Source organism: Taurulus bubalis, assembly GCF_910589615.1.
Source record: "Taurulus bubalis genome assembly, chromosome: 14".
Classification (NCBI taxonomy): domain Eukaryota; kingdom Metazoa; phylum Chordata; class Actinopteri; order Perciformes; family Cottidae; genus Taurulus; species Taurulus bubalis.
Window position 1 is genome coordinate 6,762,900 of NC_136602.1, and position 15,681 is coordinate 6,778,580.

At 39.4% G+C, this 15,681-nt stretch overlaps 1 protein-coding gene across 2 annotated transcripts in view; it reads left to right on the plus strand.

Annotated features, from left to right (window-relative positions):
- The window catches only part of kcnh1a (potassium voltage-gated channel, subfamily H (eag-related), member 1a), a gene marked incomplete at both ends in the record, with an annotated part of 32,849 nt that extends 21,495 nt beyond the window's left edge, over positions 1-11,354 (plus strand). For both annotated transcript variants that reach the window (XM_079230207.1, XM_079230208.1), the window contains 4 exons: positions 3,303-3,502; positions 5,057-5,309; positions 7,472-7,668; positions 10,482-11,354. In XM_079230207.1, the coding sequence (XP_079086333.1) occupies positions 3,303-3,502; positions 5,057-5,309; positions 7,472-7,668; positions 10,482-11,354 (1,523 nt within the window). The remainder of the gene's footprint in view (positions 1-3,302; positions 3,503-5,056; positions 5,310-7,471; positions 7,669-10,481) is intronic.
- Positions 11,355-15,681: the final 4,327 nt, after the last annotated feature.

A 15,681-nucleotide genomic window follows, 5' to 3' on the forward strand; every position in this document is an offset into this window, starting at 1 on the left:
AGTGCCAGAACTACGGACGGCAGTTTTTCCTTTGATGTCCATTATCATAGGCCTTTGTTGACTTTCACTGCCTGCTACCTACTGTACAGTATATTCCTTGAACAAAAAGTCCCACTGAAAACCCTTTTTCAAGCCCAGTTTGAGGCTATTTCATGTCGCTATTTTCCATTGGTGCAGGTATTTCTATGGGTCTTCAACAGGAAGATGGCGTTTCCATTCTCAATCCTTCAAAGCTCTGATATTCTAAGTTGTCCGTGAGCACGACACATGGTTTACTTCAATCACTGATAGAATCAGAGATGTGATTGCACACAACAGGCTTCTGCACCACTGTTGTGACCAGTTTTACACAACAGCTTCTAGAGGAAATACTGAGTAACTATAGATTAACATAGATGGTAAAACTGATGTGATAAATAACTGAATAAACAGAGACAGTATAGCAATGTATGGGACGTTTAAACAATGTAGAATTAATAAAAGCTGCAATGAATTGTTTATATAAAACGAGCTGTAGCTTCCTCCAGTTTATTTTTCAGTCTCGTCAACACTGCTGTCAACTCCAGTCTGTCCACTTTATTACTGTGACACGCACAGTACGGCAGGAGCTCTGTTATTCCTGCCTTCATTAGACTCATTACCTCAGTCTTGTGTGTGATGTTGTTCTGAATTATTCAGCTTTTCTGGAGCGTGATGCATTTGCTTCGCAAGTTTCCTGTCTGAAAAGCAGCAGAAACAGTGAATAAGACAGGTGCTCCTCAGAGGCTGGAGTTTAGTGGAGCATTTTTTTTTGTTTCATCACATTCTGTTGCTTGCTGTTCATTTGTAAGTCTGTATGTGTTTTGGTAAAACACGTGAGTCATACATCTGGACAAAAACAGCCATCATTTACATTAATATCTGAACATATTTGCGAAAATGACATTTCCATTATGACCAATTTATGTCACCTATTGTGGTTTACAAGCAGACATAATGAGCCAGTTTTGCTGTAGACATCAATAACAATGCAGAAACCTTCCTCCACCAACTAATAAAACCTCTCATCTGCTCGGAAGGAGGCACTTTCTCACAGCTTGTCCTTCTTTCCACATCTCAAAATTAAACATTTATGAGGAATCTTCTCCTTGTGTGGCTCATAATAATACAGCGTGCGGTGCATTTATGTGTGACTGCACGAAGAGAGCGACACCTCGAAGCAATAACGGACCGCCGGATCAATTTTGCACAGAGCTCCCTCCGATCCCTCGGCAATCACTCCTCACCTCTCTTTCAGCCAAAATATCAACCCTGAGACCAGAGGATGATTCTCCCCCGACCCCGCTTCTCTCTATTTCTACCTTTTGGAGGATCAGGTTTATAGATACACTGTCGGGGGAACTGGCAGGAAAAAAAACTCATCTGCAGACTTTTTTTTATTGTGAGATACGAATCTAAATATAAAAAAAAAACAGACAGCCTCAGGCTGATTCAGTTGTAGATGCAATCTACTGTAGTCCATGGCTGTTCTCTATGAAATATGGATGCTCTGATACTGTTCTATTTTTACCACCAGCACTGGATCGGTGCTGGCAGTAGAAGATCACAGTGTGACGAGGGATTGGGGGGTGGGGGTGGGGGAGGCATGGGAAACGGGGGCACTATACATATGTCCTGTTTCTATGGCAACCGATGGCCCGGGGGTTGAGTTTCCGACAACTGTCTCATAACTACCCTCAAACAAGCCAGCTGTTGGATGCCGAGCGACGCTGCGACGAAGTTGTGCACGTCAGCAAGTAAAGAGCGATGTTGGGGACGAGATGAAGCGCCGCTCCACGGGGACAGATTGAGTTTCCTTTGTTGCAGCATTTTCTGTTTATCAGAGGAGCGAGCGTTGCCATCTGCGCCGAGGCTTGAGGAAAAGCGAAACGTCCCGAAACTTTTGGTCACTCCAAATTCATCTGATTTAATTGTCTCAGACCGTACTTACCTTAAAACCCGTATTGGTCTGCAATAAATAATAGCGCATTATTTGTGTTTTAGGTGGTATCATACTAGTCTTGATAACGTGGCGGCGCAAGTAAGCGATGGTGATGAAAGGATGAAAGCTGTCCTTGAGGAGTTTTGGGCTACTTTTTAATTAGTATTATTCCCTGTGCAATTTTTTCTTTGATTGTGCGCTGTGAAATAAACAAACATGCACAAACGCACACACAGGTTACTGTCATCGTCTGCGGATAATTGAAATGTGTGGCTGATATGTTTCCTCTCCTTCCCTTCTAGCAGGGCTAATTAGGGCTCCATTGCCAAGAGAACACTACACACATAGTGCAGACATCTGATAGCTTTGATCCACACGCACGCACACAGACACACACACACACACACACACACACAAACACACACTCCAGCTGTTGCACCAGTTCAACCACCCAACCACCTCAGAGATGCACTGCAGTACTCTTTCTTTAATTCTTCTATCACAAGAAAAAATTTCCTTATTTAGTATGCTGTAACTGTGTTGGGATGGATGCTAACACACACACACACACACACACACACACACACACACACACACACACACACACACACACACACACACACACACACACACCTATTTTGCAAGAGTTTTGAGGATTATATTTGAAGGCAATGATGAGTAGTGATTGGTAATTTCCCACGTGATTGATTACAATGTTCACCACATAAAACAAAACTATCATTTGGTCTGATATATCATGTAGTTTATATTAATGCCACCAGTGTTTTGAAGCTCATAAACCACACTTTGGAGATTTATATTTCCCCATAAAACATGATGTTGAGATTTTCATCTCCATGTAAATCAGGTTTGTTGAAGTATTTGTCCTCCCATACGATATCTGAGATGTTTGGCATTTCAAATTATGATTTTCAAATGTGTTTGAGCTTGTGAATCCTGATTTGGAATTTTTTATACTGGAGTGTGACGTGACCCTGGATTTACGTAGAAGCCTCCGAATAGATCTTTCAAAACCCACAAGATGATTTGTGAAACGAATACTTAAAATAGAAAGCATCAGTGGCAGCTGGTGGATTTTTTTTTTGGTAGAGACATCCAATAAATGTCAGCAAACATCCTAGCATGATTCAATGCAAAAAAAAGGTATCGAACACGCATTACCACTTTGCAGTTAAATATTTAACATTTATTCCAACACTGACATAATAAAGCATCCATAACACATGTCTTGACCAGACCAGTGGCTATCACATCTATAAATGGACGATTATTTACATTTTCACAGATTTATTAAACTCCTCCCTTCTCTGTGTTTCCCCAGCTCTTCTTTACGCCACCATCTTTGGTAATGTGACAACCATCTTCCAGCAGATGTACGCCAACACCAATCGTTACCACGAGATGATCAACAGCGTCCGGGACTTCCTGAAGCTCTACCAGGTGCCGAAGGGCCTGAGTGAACGAGTCATGGACTACATCGCCTCCACCTGGTCCATGTCCCGGGGGATAGACACGGAAAAGGTGCGTCGGACCGCTTACAGGCCCTGTAACGTGGGATTACTGGTCGTTGTCCTGGCATTTCAAACCAATTTTGACATAACGTGTTAATTGCAATATTGTTAAAAAATGTGTACGATCGCAGCATAATTTGTGTGATATAAATACTATAGGAATACAATTATTATTATTATATAATTTAATGTTTTTTCTGTTTGTTGGGGAACCAAAACACAAACATATGATGTTGATGCTGCCTAACACTACATAAAACAATTTTTTTTCATTCTTCATTTTTGTAAAATCTGTCAAGCTTATTCTGTGCCAAAATGTTGCCGCCTATTATGAAAATCCGACAGTGGTACGCCGTTTATGGAGCAGTTATCACCAGCCATCCTATCGAATTCAGATGATGCTGAAATGATTTCGGTGTGTGGAAATTAGGCATTTAAAGCTGGCAGCAGATAAATTGAACCGGTGCCGCTCTGATTGAGTCGAAGCAAAGCAGCATTCATATCGCTGCGTTCCATTTAAATCCACCTGTCCAAAATCCAATCATTGACATATTTTTTATTATTATTTTACCTCAATTTAGAAACATAACTTAATGCAAATCTGTTGTCATAATCAAACCGCGATACGGATTCTGTCCTCTTTATTTATGTTAAGCTTGCACTGCATCTATGTATTATTTATTTGTCTGGCTTCAGGCCACCCTAAAGGGTCTAAAAATGGCATATAATCCCTCTTTGCTTGACATTCATCTTCAAAGAGATTTATTTTAAAGGCAGAGCCCTGCAACGGCCTGGCATCCTGTTGATTAGGTGCACTTCAACAACATGCTGCCACTCAGTGACACACAGCAGAGAGGTGGGTGGACATGTGAAACTCCACCAGAAAGCATAATTCACACTCGACACAATCAGTCCCAACCAATAGATGAGATTATAGATTAGACTCGCAGTGAAGTGTTTCCCAAACCTACTGAAATAGAAAGAAGCTCTGAATGAAACCCACCAAAGTCTTTTAGTGACTGTTAATTCATTGTTTTAACTTACACACACTGCAGAAATAAATGTAATACATACATGTACATTTGTTTAATGAGCTTTCAAATCATACACAACTACGAACTGACTATGATACTGGATTTGAACAACCAAAAATAATAAACAATACAACTATAATATATATATATATATATATATATACATATATATATATATATATATATATATATATATATATATATATATATATATATATATATATATATGTATATATATATATATATATATATATATATGTATAACATATATATATATATAACAGTGGCGGGCCATGGATTTTCTACTTGCGCCTTCAGTCGGAGTCAGCTGTTCAAGAGCTGGGTGCAAGCTTTGATAAATATATATATATATATTTACATTATATATATATATGTCAAAGCTTGTGAAAGATAGTCTGCCAACTTACATCAAAGTTATGATCACCTAATGTGACAATAACACCGTGGAGTGTGATCAGCTGAAGACAAATCATCATCTTTTCTCCACTTTTTTTTCTTCTTCTCTCCAGGTGTTGCAGATTTGTCCGAAGGACATGAGAGCAGATATTTGCGTTCATCTCAACCGGAAGGTGTTCAAAGAGCACCCGGCTTTCCGGCTGGCCAGCGACGGGTGTCTGAGAGCGCTGGCCATGGAGTTTCAGACCATCCACTGCGCCCCGGGCGACCTGATCTACCACGCAGGGGAAAGTGTGGACAGCCTCTGTTTCGTGGTGTCGGGATCCCTGGAGGTCATTCAGGATGACGAGGTGGTGGCCATTTTAGGTGAGTTCACCGTCCGTAGTTCGCCGTTCCTGGTGCATGTCTTTTCACCAAATTACACCGAGCCATTATGACATAATTAAAAATGCAATTCACCGCCTGTATTTATTTAATGAAAGACGGTCAAGGCTTCCTATTCCCCCAACTGTCAACGGACCTGTCCCAGATCTGTTCAAGTTTTCAGATTTTTTTTTTCCATTTCTTAAGCTTTAATAAAAAATGTGACAGTGAAGCAAATATGTGAGATGCAAATGTGCTGCTACAGTATCTCCCTGCTGTCAGAATGTATTATCTTAGAGACCCAGAAATATGGCAGTAATGACGGTGTAAAAAAATGTTTCAGTCACACTGGCCTGCACTGTTCTAACAACATGGTTTTGCCTAGTAACAATATATTTCTGTTACTGGAAATCCTCCTTTTTCTCAGACTGCAGTGAAAACCGATGTTTGGGGATCATTGTCTGCTGAGTCATGAACTCAGGATTTGTACAATAATCAGTTTGTCACAGACTCCCCTCAGTAAGGGTTTGAAAATGAGAGCATACCAGACCTGATTAGAGTATAACTGAGACCTCTGTGAAGTAATCTGGACTGTAACCCACATATAATGTATATTGAGAAGGAAAGAACCAGACCAATTGCCGAAATCTTTATTCATCAATATATAGAAGAAATAATCATTGTTCTTGCCCACTCGTGGCCTGGTTAAATCCCAGGAGAGTCTTTGCTTTTTTAACAACTTCATCATTTTAATTTGCCAAATAATTGACTGAGTGAATAATGGATGGCATGCTCTGGCAGGCCCAGAGACACCGTTGTGGGCGTTTCTCGTCAATAACCTGCCGTCGGTCTCTCTTTGTAACGATCAATATGCTGTCGGGCTAATACCATTGACCCGGCTGGAGGCTGTAATGGAGCCTGAAGTCATGATCAAGTGACTACTATGAAACCGATTCTCATTAGCCTAATGGCGCTGTAGATCTGAAACAACATGTAAAGTACACAAACAAGTCTGACCCTCCATTAATCTTCAGACCGCTGCTGTTTGACTTCTCGTCCCGCCGACCGCTCTACAAACAGGAGCTCGACATGTATTCATTATTTGAACTCATCTGGAAACGGTGATACTTTGATTATTGCTTTTGCAACTTTATTTTTCTTTTAATATGCAGCATTGTTGACGGCTTTTCATCCTGTGGTTCAAAGAAGTAATCGGATTCCTGAATATGTTCTGCAGCCACATCTTGTGAGAAGCTGTTGGTTGAGATGTTGATAACACAACATAACATTCATGGTTCATCGTTACTTAAACTCAAACTTAAAATAGTGCTCACATGACTCACTGGTTTAGTCAGCTCCGACTGTGCTGCACAAATGACGGCATGTTGCGCACTTATAAATACTTGCATTTTCTTCAAATATCAAAGAGACGTTTTGCAATTTTTCACTATAATTAATAGCTTACATAATAGTTCATAAGTAATGCTATTGCTTTGTTAGTCTGTTCCCATCTGGGGAAGGCTTGTCTCATAACTTTTAGGTTGCCAGGTTGTAAAAAAAAGAACATCCTCCTGCATGACACTTGCTTTGTTACTTACTTGTTACTCAATTAATATTAATTAGTCGATGATAATGCTGCTAATTGGTCCAGATTGCACAGACTTGTCACCCCACTTTTGGTTGTTTCAACCCTTATCTGGATGAATAAATCAGATATATGGACCATTTCACCGAAGCATTTCACCGTGCATGACGTAGCATACCCTCGTGGGGGCGCGCTCATGTGATTGGCTGAAAGAAGAGGAGACATTTGATTGGCTAAAGATAATTCCCTGTTGAAAAAACATAATACAGTGAAGTTCACACACACGACAAGCAGTTTGTAAATGCAGGTTCAACCGTTTTTTTAATATAAATGTAACAACATCCAAATATGTTTTTGATGAAAATATAAAATTCTGAAAATAAAAAAAGGAATGCCTTAAGAACTGCCAACGCAACCTGGCAACCCCAAATTTGTTCTAATAAAAGGTATAAAACTAATTCATAGAGCATCGAAAAAGTATGTATAACATATGGCATTATTTAAGCCATGTGTTCCAACTAATTTATAAAACATTAGAAAGTGATAGTGAATTAACGCATGAATTATTTCCTCTCTGCAGGTAAGGGAGACGTGTTTGGGGATGTCTTCTGGAAAGAAGTGACTCTCGCTCAAGCCTGCGCCAACGTCCGAGCTCTGACCTACTGCGACCTCCACGTCATCAAGCGAGACGCCCTGCAGAAGGTGCTGGAGTTCTACACGGCATTTTCAAACCACTTCTCCAGGAATCTGCTGCTCACTTATAACCTGCGAAAAAGGGTGAGTGCCTCTTCAGATAGCACCAAGATAGAGAAGTTCTCTTTCAAATTTGGGCTTCACGCTGCACTTTCAATGTCTGAAGACATTCTCACATTTCCAGCTGTGTGCTTTGAGCTTGTGAGAATTCTGAGTCGTTCTCTTTAAGTTTTATACACTATATGTGTTATGAACGAAAAACAATTAATGAAGATATTTGTATTGCTATTTTTCTTGATCATTAGACTGACGAGAAAAATTGCTAGAAAGGGGCTACTATTAAGTTAATTGGATTTTCAGCTCCTTTTGATCTGTTATTTTTCCTCTGATCAGACCATTATTCTTAATACGAGCTTAAACTTTAAGTGGACATCTTGTTTTTATCTTGGTTAAAGTTATAATTGCCGCACTTGGCCTCCCAGAGGTCACATAGTAATACATTATGTATGGGCGAGTACCGTGACAGATTTTCTTTCTACAGTTCTACAGCTGGAAATGTTTGCCATTTTGGTAAATACGCTCAGTCCAGTTTTCTGCTAAGCGTTAGATACGAAGCTTGATAAACATTGTTGTGTTTCTTAGTTAAATATGAAGCTACAGCCAGGTGATGGTTAGCGTAGCTCAGCACAAAGACTGAAAGCGCTAAAATCCACCTAATAGCATTTTGAAAGGTGTCAGCTGGCATCATATCTGACTGAATACGAGGTATCATCTAACTTTGGGCAAGAACTCCCAAAATGTGGCTGCAACCAGGAACATTAAACATACAATTCCTTTAGAAATCGTACATTTTCTATATATAATAACGCAAATAGAAGTATCTACCGGGGCACAAGCTCATGAACAACGGAAAAAACAATCTTCAGTGCATACAAAAAACACATTTCCATCAAACCGCCAATGTACATGTAAAGCCCCTCCGACATCCTTCCTTCAGAAATGAACAGCTGTGATCAACATCTCAAGTGTGGCTACCAATCATTACCTCTTTCAAAGTAAGGTTAGGCTGCCCATGAGAGTACATGGAAGATTGAATTGCTTGCATTTGAAGAGGCAATCTCATCTGCTGCTTTAAACTCACAATTCACCAGGGTCCAATACTTTCTGATTGTATATACTTTAGGGAAATCCAGAGAAGGATTGAATGAGGAGCCGAACGCTGCCTTCAAATGGAGCTTGTGAGGATGTGTTTTTGACTTTGGAAATGGGTGCAAGTTGTGAACATTTTGTTTTTCTTCATTTTTCTATGAAGAAAATGTCTTCCCCTTTTCAAAAATGATGCTTGTATGTTTGTTTCATTTCAGCATCATGCCCAGGAATGAGAAAAGAGTAAATCAAATTTAAAAAATGCTACATTTAGATGCAATGTCCGAATTTGGAGCGATCAAAAAAACACAGTAGTTTGATCGAATACTAGAATCTTGTCATGAAAACAGTAGCCAGATAGCCTCTTTTCCTCTCGCCAGACAATGCATTTCCTCACACGGGGATTCTTTAATTGGCTTTTCTATAACACTGAAACATAAGTTATTCCGTCAGTACTCTTGGTTACAGAAATAGTTTGACATTTTGGGAAATACGCTTAAAGGCTTTCTTGCAGAGTGTTGGATGAGAAGTAGAGCTAGAGCAATAAATACGCCAGGGCCATGTATAGTATAGGAGACAAGACATTGATGTAAATGTCCCGATTAGTATGTATCTTGGTCTCAATTCATATATAAAAACAAATCGAAATAATCTGATTCTTTATATATGTTATGTGTTTATGTAAAATGGTCATTGGCCAATGTAATGTGGCATATAACCCTCAAATATCAACGATTGTATTGGCCTCATATGAAGCTACAAGCTGGTAGCTTAGCTTAGCATAAAGGCTGAAAACAGGGACTTCCCCTATTTTGTGGTTGTGGTTCTCTGGTTTTTGTATGGAATAAATAAAACATTTATTAGTGATCTCAGAGGTTGCGGTTGCCATCTTGTCTAACCCTCTGTGAGAAAGGGAATAAACCTATTTCCAAAAATGGCAAACTATTCCTTTAAAAGGATCAAATCAAAAAATGATACTGACAATTCAATCAATTTCTGGCAAAAACATGAAGAAACTATTATTCTGACAAATCAATCCCAACTCAAGGACCACTTACTAGCTTTTTCTAGAGCTTTCAACCATATCACTCAGTATTCATTTCATTTTCTTAGTTGTTATGGAGATGTTGGAGGAGTTGTTTTGATTCATCCATAAGTACTTTTAGGACTTCTCAATTTCTCATAAGTTACATAAACCATGTGACACTCTAAAAAGATACAGAAAAATCTTCTAAGATAAAGTATGAACAATGTCTTCAGCATTAAAGACTCATAGAAGATGTAGTTGTTGAATACTAACGAAAGAAAGAAACTAAAAGGACCCAAGAACATAAAAATATAGAAGAAAAAAAAAAAATTAAATCCAAAGTACAGCAGGAAAACTACAAAGCTAAAATTAGTAATTCGGATGCCGTTGTCCATTAGCAGCTGTGTGATCAGCTAACGGTGTAACGTGTCTTCATGCGCTGAAGCCAGAGGCATGAAGTGAACCTTCCCTCTGTGTCGTGGGACTTGCCTCATTAAAGGTGACATTTACAAAGCACACACATTTTTGAAACATTGGCAGTCTTCCTCAAACAAGCTCAGTAAAATGGATACACCTGTTCATCGAAATTATGTTGATCATGTTTTATACCTTTATTTCTTCACTTCATACGATTACAATTTTGAGGAGCGCCATACAAATTACATTTGCTTGTGTACTGGTTATAATGGTGTTTTAGTCATAACAACTTTATATTCTCTTGCAGATCGTCTTCCGAAAGATCAGCGACGTGAAACGAGAGGAAGAGGAGCGGCAGAGACGTAAAAACGAAGCCCCTCTGAACTTGCCCCCGGATCACCCGGTACGGAAACTCTTCCAGCGCTTTCGGCAGCAGAAGGAAGCCCGCCTGGTGCCCGAAAAGCCAGAACCAGATGATCATGATATCGAGAAGGGCCCCGTGTACGTGGACATCCCGATAGCTAAAGCGGCCATCACAACTACCAGCATTGTCACGGTGACGGAAAGCCCCGCAACACCCTCCTCTTCAACGCCTAAATCTTCGACACCCCCCAACTGTGCTCCCTCAGACAAGGCGAAGCTGCAGATACCAGCACCCGTTTCTCTGATCGGAGGCCGCGCCAATGAACCGGTCAAGATCAAAGGCTGGGGCCTCTTCAAGGAGTCCGTGGTCAAAGCCGACAACTGGAACAAAGTGTCCAAAGCGGAATCCATGGAGACTTTACCTGAACGGACCAAGGCGCACGAGTCACAGACGTCTCTCAAGAAGACGGACTCGTGCGACAGCGGCATCACCAAAAGTGACCTGCGCCTGGACAAAGTGGGCGAATTCCGCATGACGCCCCAGGAGCGCAGTCCCGTCCAGCCCCCGGCGGAGACCAGGCACCCCTTCTACCCCATCCCGGAGCAGACGCTTCAGGCGTCGCTCCAGGAGCTCAAGCTGGAGCTGAAGGACGATCTCAAGAGCCTGGACGTCCGAATGTCCGGTCTGGAGGCCCAACTCACAGAAGCACTTCAACTCCTCAAAGCGAGGAGATCGAGTGCCGGCTCTCCGCAGCCACTTTTTGACATTTCTAGACCTGCGTCTCCAGAGCTGGACAAAGAGGACATCTTCTCTTGAGGGGTGGAAGGTTAACTCATCAGGTTAACTGTGCACTCAGCTGGAATCCAGTAATATCCAGATTACCTGGATAGCTGAGGCTGCATCGGGCACACCTTTTAGATTAGGCAACACCGTGGTCTTAAAGACGCACCGGCCTTATTCGCAGAGGTGTACCGGTCCATTAACAAGGGGACATAGTGGTCGTAGCCCAGAAAGCTCGGTGGTTACGAAAAACACTGACAGCTCTATGTTTGTACAGATGTTTGATTTATTTTTCCATCGCACTTTAATGGAAAAATAGCTCGAGCGGTTCGATTTTTATCTCGATTTCAGAGAGCGTTATAACAGAAGAACAAAGTTGTATCTCTGTTGGGAAGAGAATAGAAACAGCATGACCCACTGGTTTGTGATGAATCATTTGTATGAGATTCTTTGCATGTCACATAAAATAGACGTGCGCCTCAAGATTGCAGATTGTGCATTTTTGATTCATTGAGGCCACACAGCAACGTCATTTGCATTATTTCACCATGACGGTGGGAAAAGACGGTCTTTCCAGATGTTGAAACGGTCTCAGAGTAATTTCCTTCAAGCAATTGATGAACTCTTTTTATTATATCAACTGCCAGGATAATTAGGAATTATACAACTCTGGCCAAGCAATCAGATTTTCAAAGACATTTTTCAGCAGAGATAATTTCCATAAACCATGGATAGATATGGGCGTGATGAAAAGGCAGCAGTGAGCAAGTTATCCATCTTTCTGAATATCTATTTGTTATTCACACATTTTAACACGACAACCCCACATGATACATGTATATGATACGTACATATTGAATGAGAGCTATGCATTTTTAGCTTTGGTGATGCATAATTAGGTGATGCAGATGGTACTGATAATGGCTGTGCCTCTTCTTACCTTATTTTAAAATTGTCAAGAACATAATGATGAATGTCCTTTTGCACAGTATTTCTAAAAAGGAATTGTATTTATAATTTTTTCAATTTTAAAAAGTGGATAATATCCACTGCAACTTGTTTTAGTGACGATTCTCACCTTTATTTAGGTACATAGCATGCATGATTTAATGTCAATTGTCTGTAATAACATTCACTGTTGGGAGAAAAAAAATCATCCCATGACAACACAAGATACAACTTGACTATTAATAAGGAACACAAATCAAAAATGATCTTGCGAAGAACAAACGTTCTCTTTCAGGAATCTATCTGCTTTATTTAAAAGAATACTTCACCCTTGAAATGATTATTTGCATCAATTACTCACTCAGCGGTACCTTGAATTTGTAAAGAAAAAATTATCGCATGCCTCCCCGGTTAAGAAAGAAGTCAAAAACGTGTTTTATACAACGTAATTGGGTAATGTTAATTGGATTATTTTTTATTATGTATCCTTCCCTTTGCCTCATATACAAAAATTATGAAATGAAATACATAGATGCAGTTAAAATGAATGAATTAAAAAGTAGACCGGTAAGTTTGTTAAATGTCGTGACTTTCTTTATAAATTAAATAATTTCAATTTGACCAAAAAGCAAAACAGAGTAACGAACTGACAAGATAACAAAATAGGTCATTTTAGATGAGTCGTTGCAGATCAACAATCCTTGCTTGTATTGTACGGCAACATTGTTGAACTGATGGAAGGATTCATCCTAAATGATATTGATAGCCGTAATAAATCAATGTAAATAAATCACTATTATATTGGAAACAACAGAGAATAGGCATCAGTGTGGGGGATTGAGTGAGAAGCCAGAGGGAGGACATGTGCTGTGGAGTATTTCATTACAGAACCCTAATAAATCCACAGAAAAAGATCCATCAAACATCCAATAAAGCAGAGAGTTCTGTCATCAAGCAAAAATTATGCATAGCTGTTACAGTAGAAATTTCAAATCAATTGAGGCTCTTAAAAAAAACTATGAATAATAGAAGAAAGTTATTAAATATGAGTAATATTTGAAACCATCAAATGTTTTTTTTTGTGGCAGATTTATGAAATCCAGAAGAAAAAAAATCATTGCTATTCATAGTCAGGATCTTAAGTATACAGTCTTTTACATGGCACAAAAATAACCATCATTCTATATTATTTATTATTCATATGGATAATTTATGTTCCCTGCATGCCTTTTCTCTTATCAAGACAAAAGACGAGCTGAAACAGACACGACTGAGAGCAAAAAGACGCTGAGAGTTTTCCTCCAACACATTCTGTGGCTACATTTTCATCAAAAATTCAGCTTGCTTAAAGTTGAATGGGCTTCCCGTCACAGAAGTGAGAAGTCATTTAGTTTACAGCCAGCGTTTGTGCGATCTTGGCTTGGGGAAAGGGAAAAGCACGAATATCATCTATGACCTCTCGATCACAGAGAACTCATAAAACTGAAGTGAGGAGTTCAGAAATCAAACGGAGGCGGAAAAGCGGGCCGACTAGGAATTTAGTCACGTTAGTCAAAGACTGAATCTAAATATAATGTAATGTTCAGTATTGTGTGATCTTATTATACAATCACTTCTCCATTTATTAGGATTGATCAAATTATTAATCTATTACGACATCATAGCTCTGTAGTAAAACACCCTGTATGTGTTCTTACTCTAGAAGTGATGACTTTACATTTAATATTGCATCACCCAAAAGATTTGGATAGACTACTTTTATGACTATTGAGTAGGAATAAAGGTCTGATTTGTCAGTCAAATCTGGCAACACTGTCATAAATGACAATGCTCAACCAGATGTATGACTAAAAGTTAAGGTTGTGTAGCGCATCAAAAGTGTGCAAAGTTAGAATGCAAGTTTTTAAAACAATTTAAATGTAGATGAATTGCTTGCAGAGGGTGAGATGAGAAGATTGATACCACACTTTAGAGCTACTACAAGGAACTGTTTTTGTGTTGCTTTTGGCGGCCCCTGTGGACTAAAGTGGTAGTGTTTCTGAGCACCACAGTCCCTTTAGAAAACCTCTCATTTTACTGCAGTTTCTGGTTAACCTGCATGGTTTTGCAGTACAGGAAAATGGCGAGCGTGGCTCGTTTTCAAAGTCCTGTAGCGCTTAGCGGCAAAGCGTATTCATCTCACACATCTCATTGGTTTTATCCGCAGTGTAAAAGTTATGATTGTACGGCAAGTTATGTGCCAGTGGGCCCTTTGGTCAGAGTCTTGCTAGCCGTTTCCCCCTGCCTCCAGTCTTTATGCTAAGCTAAGCTAATTGACTTCCAGCTTTAGCTGCATATAATGCAGTTATGAAAGTGGCATCGATCTTCTCATCTAACTCTGAAAGAAAGTGAATAAAAGCAAAACTATAAACCTTATTATTATTAGTTATGACTTTGTTGGGTCAGTTTGTGTGTTTTAAAGAGAGAAAGCTTTGAAAGTGAGAAGATGCGTTTGACTTTCTGAACAGAAACCGGTGGATTGTGAGCTTTAGTCTGGAGTAGTATGCATGACCGCTTAGATTGCACTTTAAATCACGTTATGTGGAGTTAAAGGTGTGAATCGTTCAAATTTACACAACAATTGAACCGTTTCAAATCATTTAAAACCAACATGTTTAGCCTGCACTAACTTTTAATAATACTAACAACAATGAGGTGCTGTTGTCATTTGTAATAATGTTTATGTGATTCAACCATTCTAAACCTGCATGTACAATATTTATTTTCTTCAACGGATGACAATTGAATTGTTTTCTTTGAAGGTATTTATGGTGGAATATTGTCATGTCAGCCAAAATAAACACGTTTCCCTTCACCAATGACACAGATGAATGACAAAATTGGTAGTATTTGTAAAGTATTTTTCAAACTTTCCTTTTGAATAACACAAACTATGAACCTAACAACAAAGTATGTGGCAGGTACTTCCACCTACGCCTGCTTTTTTTTCTTTTTACCTGCGCCATAAATATGCGTTGCTAAAATGGGATGCACTGCATGTGCACTCTAAAACTCAGAGACGAGATCCTTGAAAGCAATATGGAGTTATGCGCTGTAACATTTATAAACAAAGGTCCAAATGTTGACAGAAATAGGAGAATCCTTTTATAGTCCTGTACTACCACTTCATCACATTTACTGTACCTTAATATTACTGCAGTCATTACATTTGATTGCTACTGAGAAGCATGCAACACTGTGCCTTCATAATATTGCCCCGTGATGCTTTTACAGGCCTGCAGTGAGAAAAATACAAATGACTCTTTTGAAACAATTTGAACACAGCATTATTTTTGTGGTCAGCTCTAGAAAGCTGCCAAGTTATCAAACCCTACAATATATCTCGCTCCCTCTCTCTATATTATATATATATATA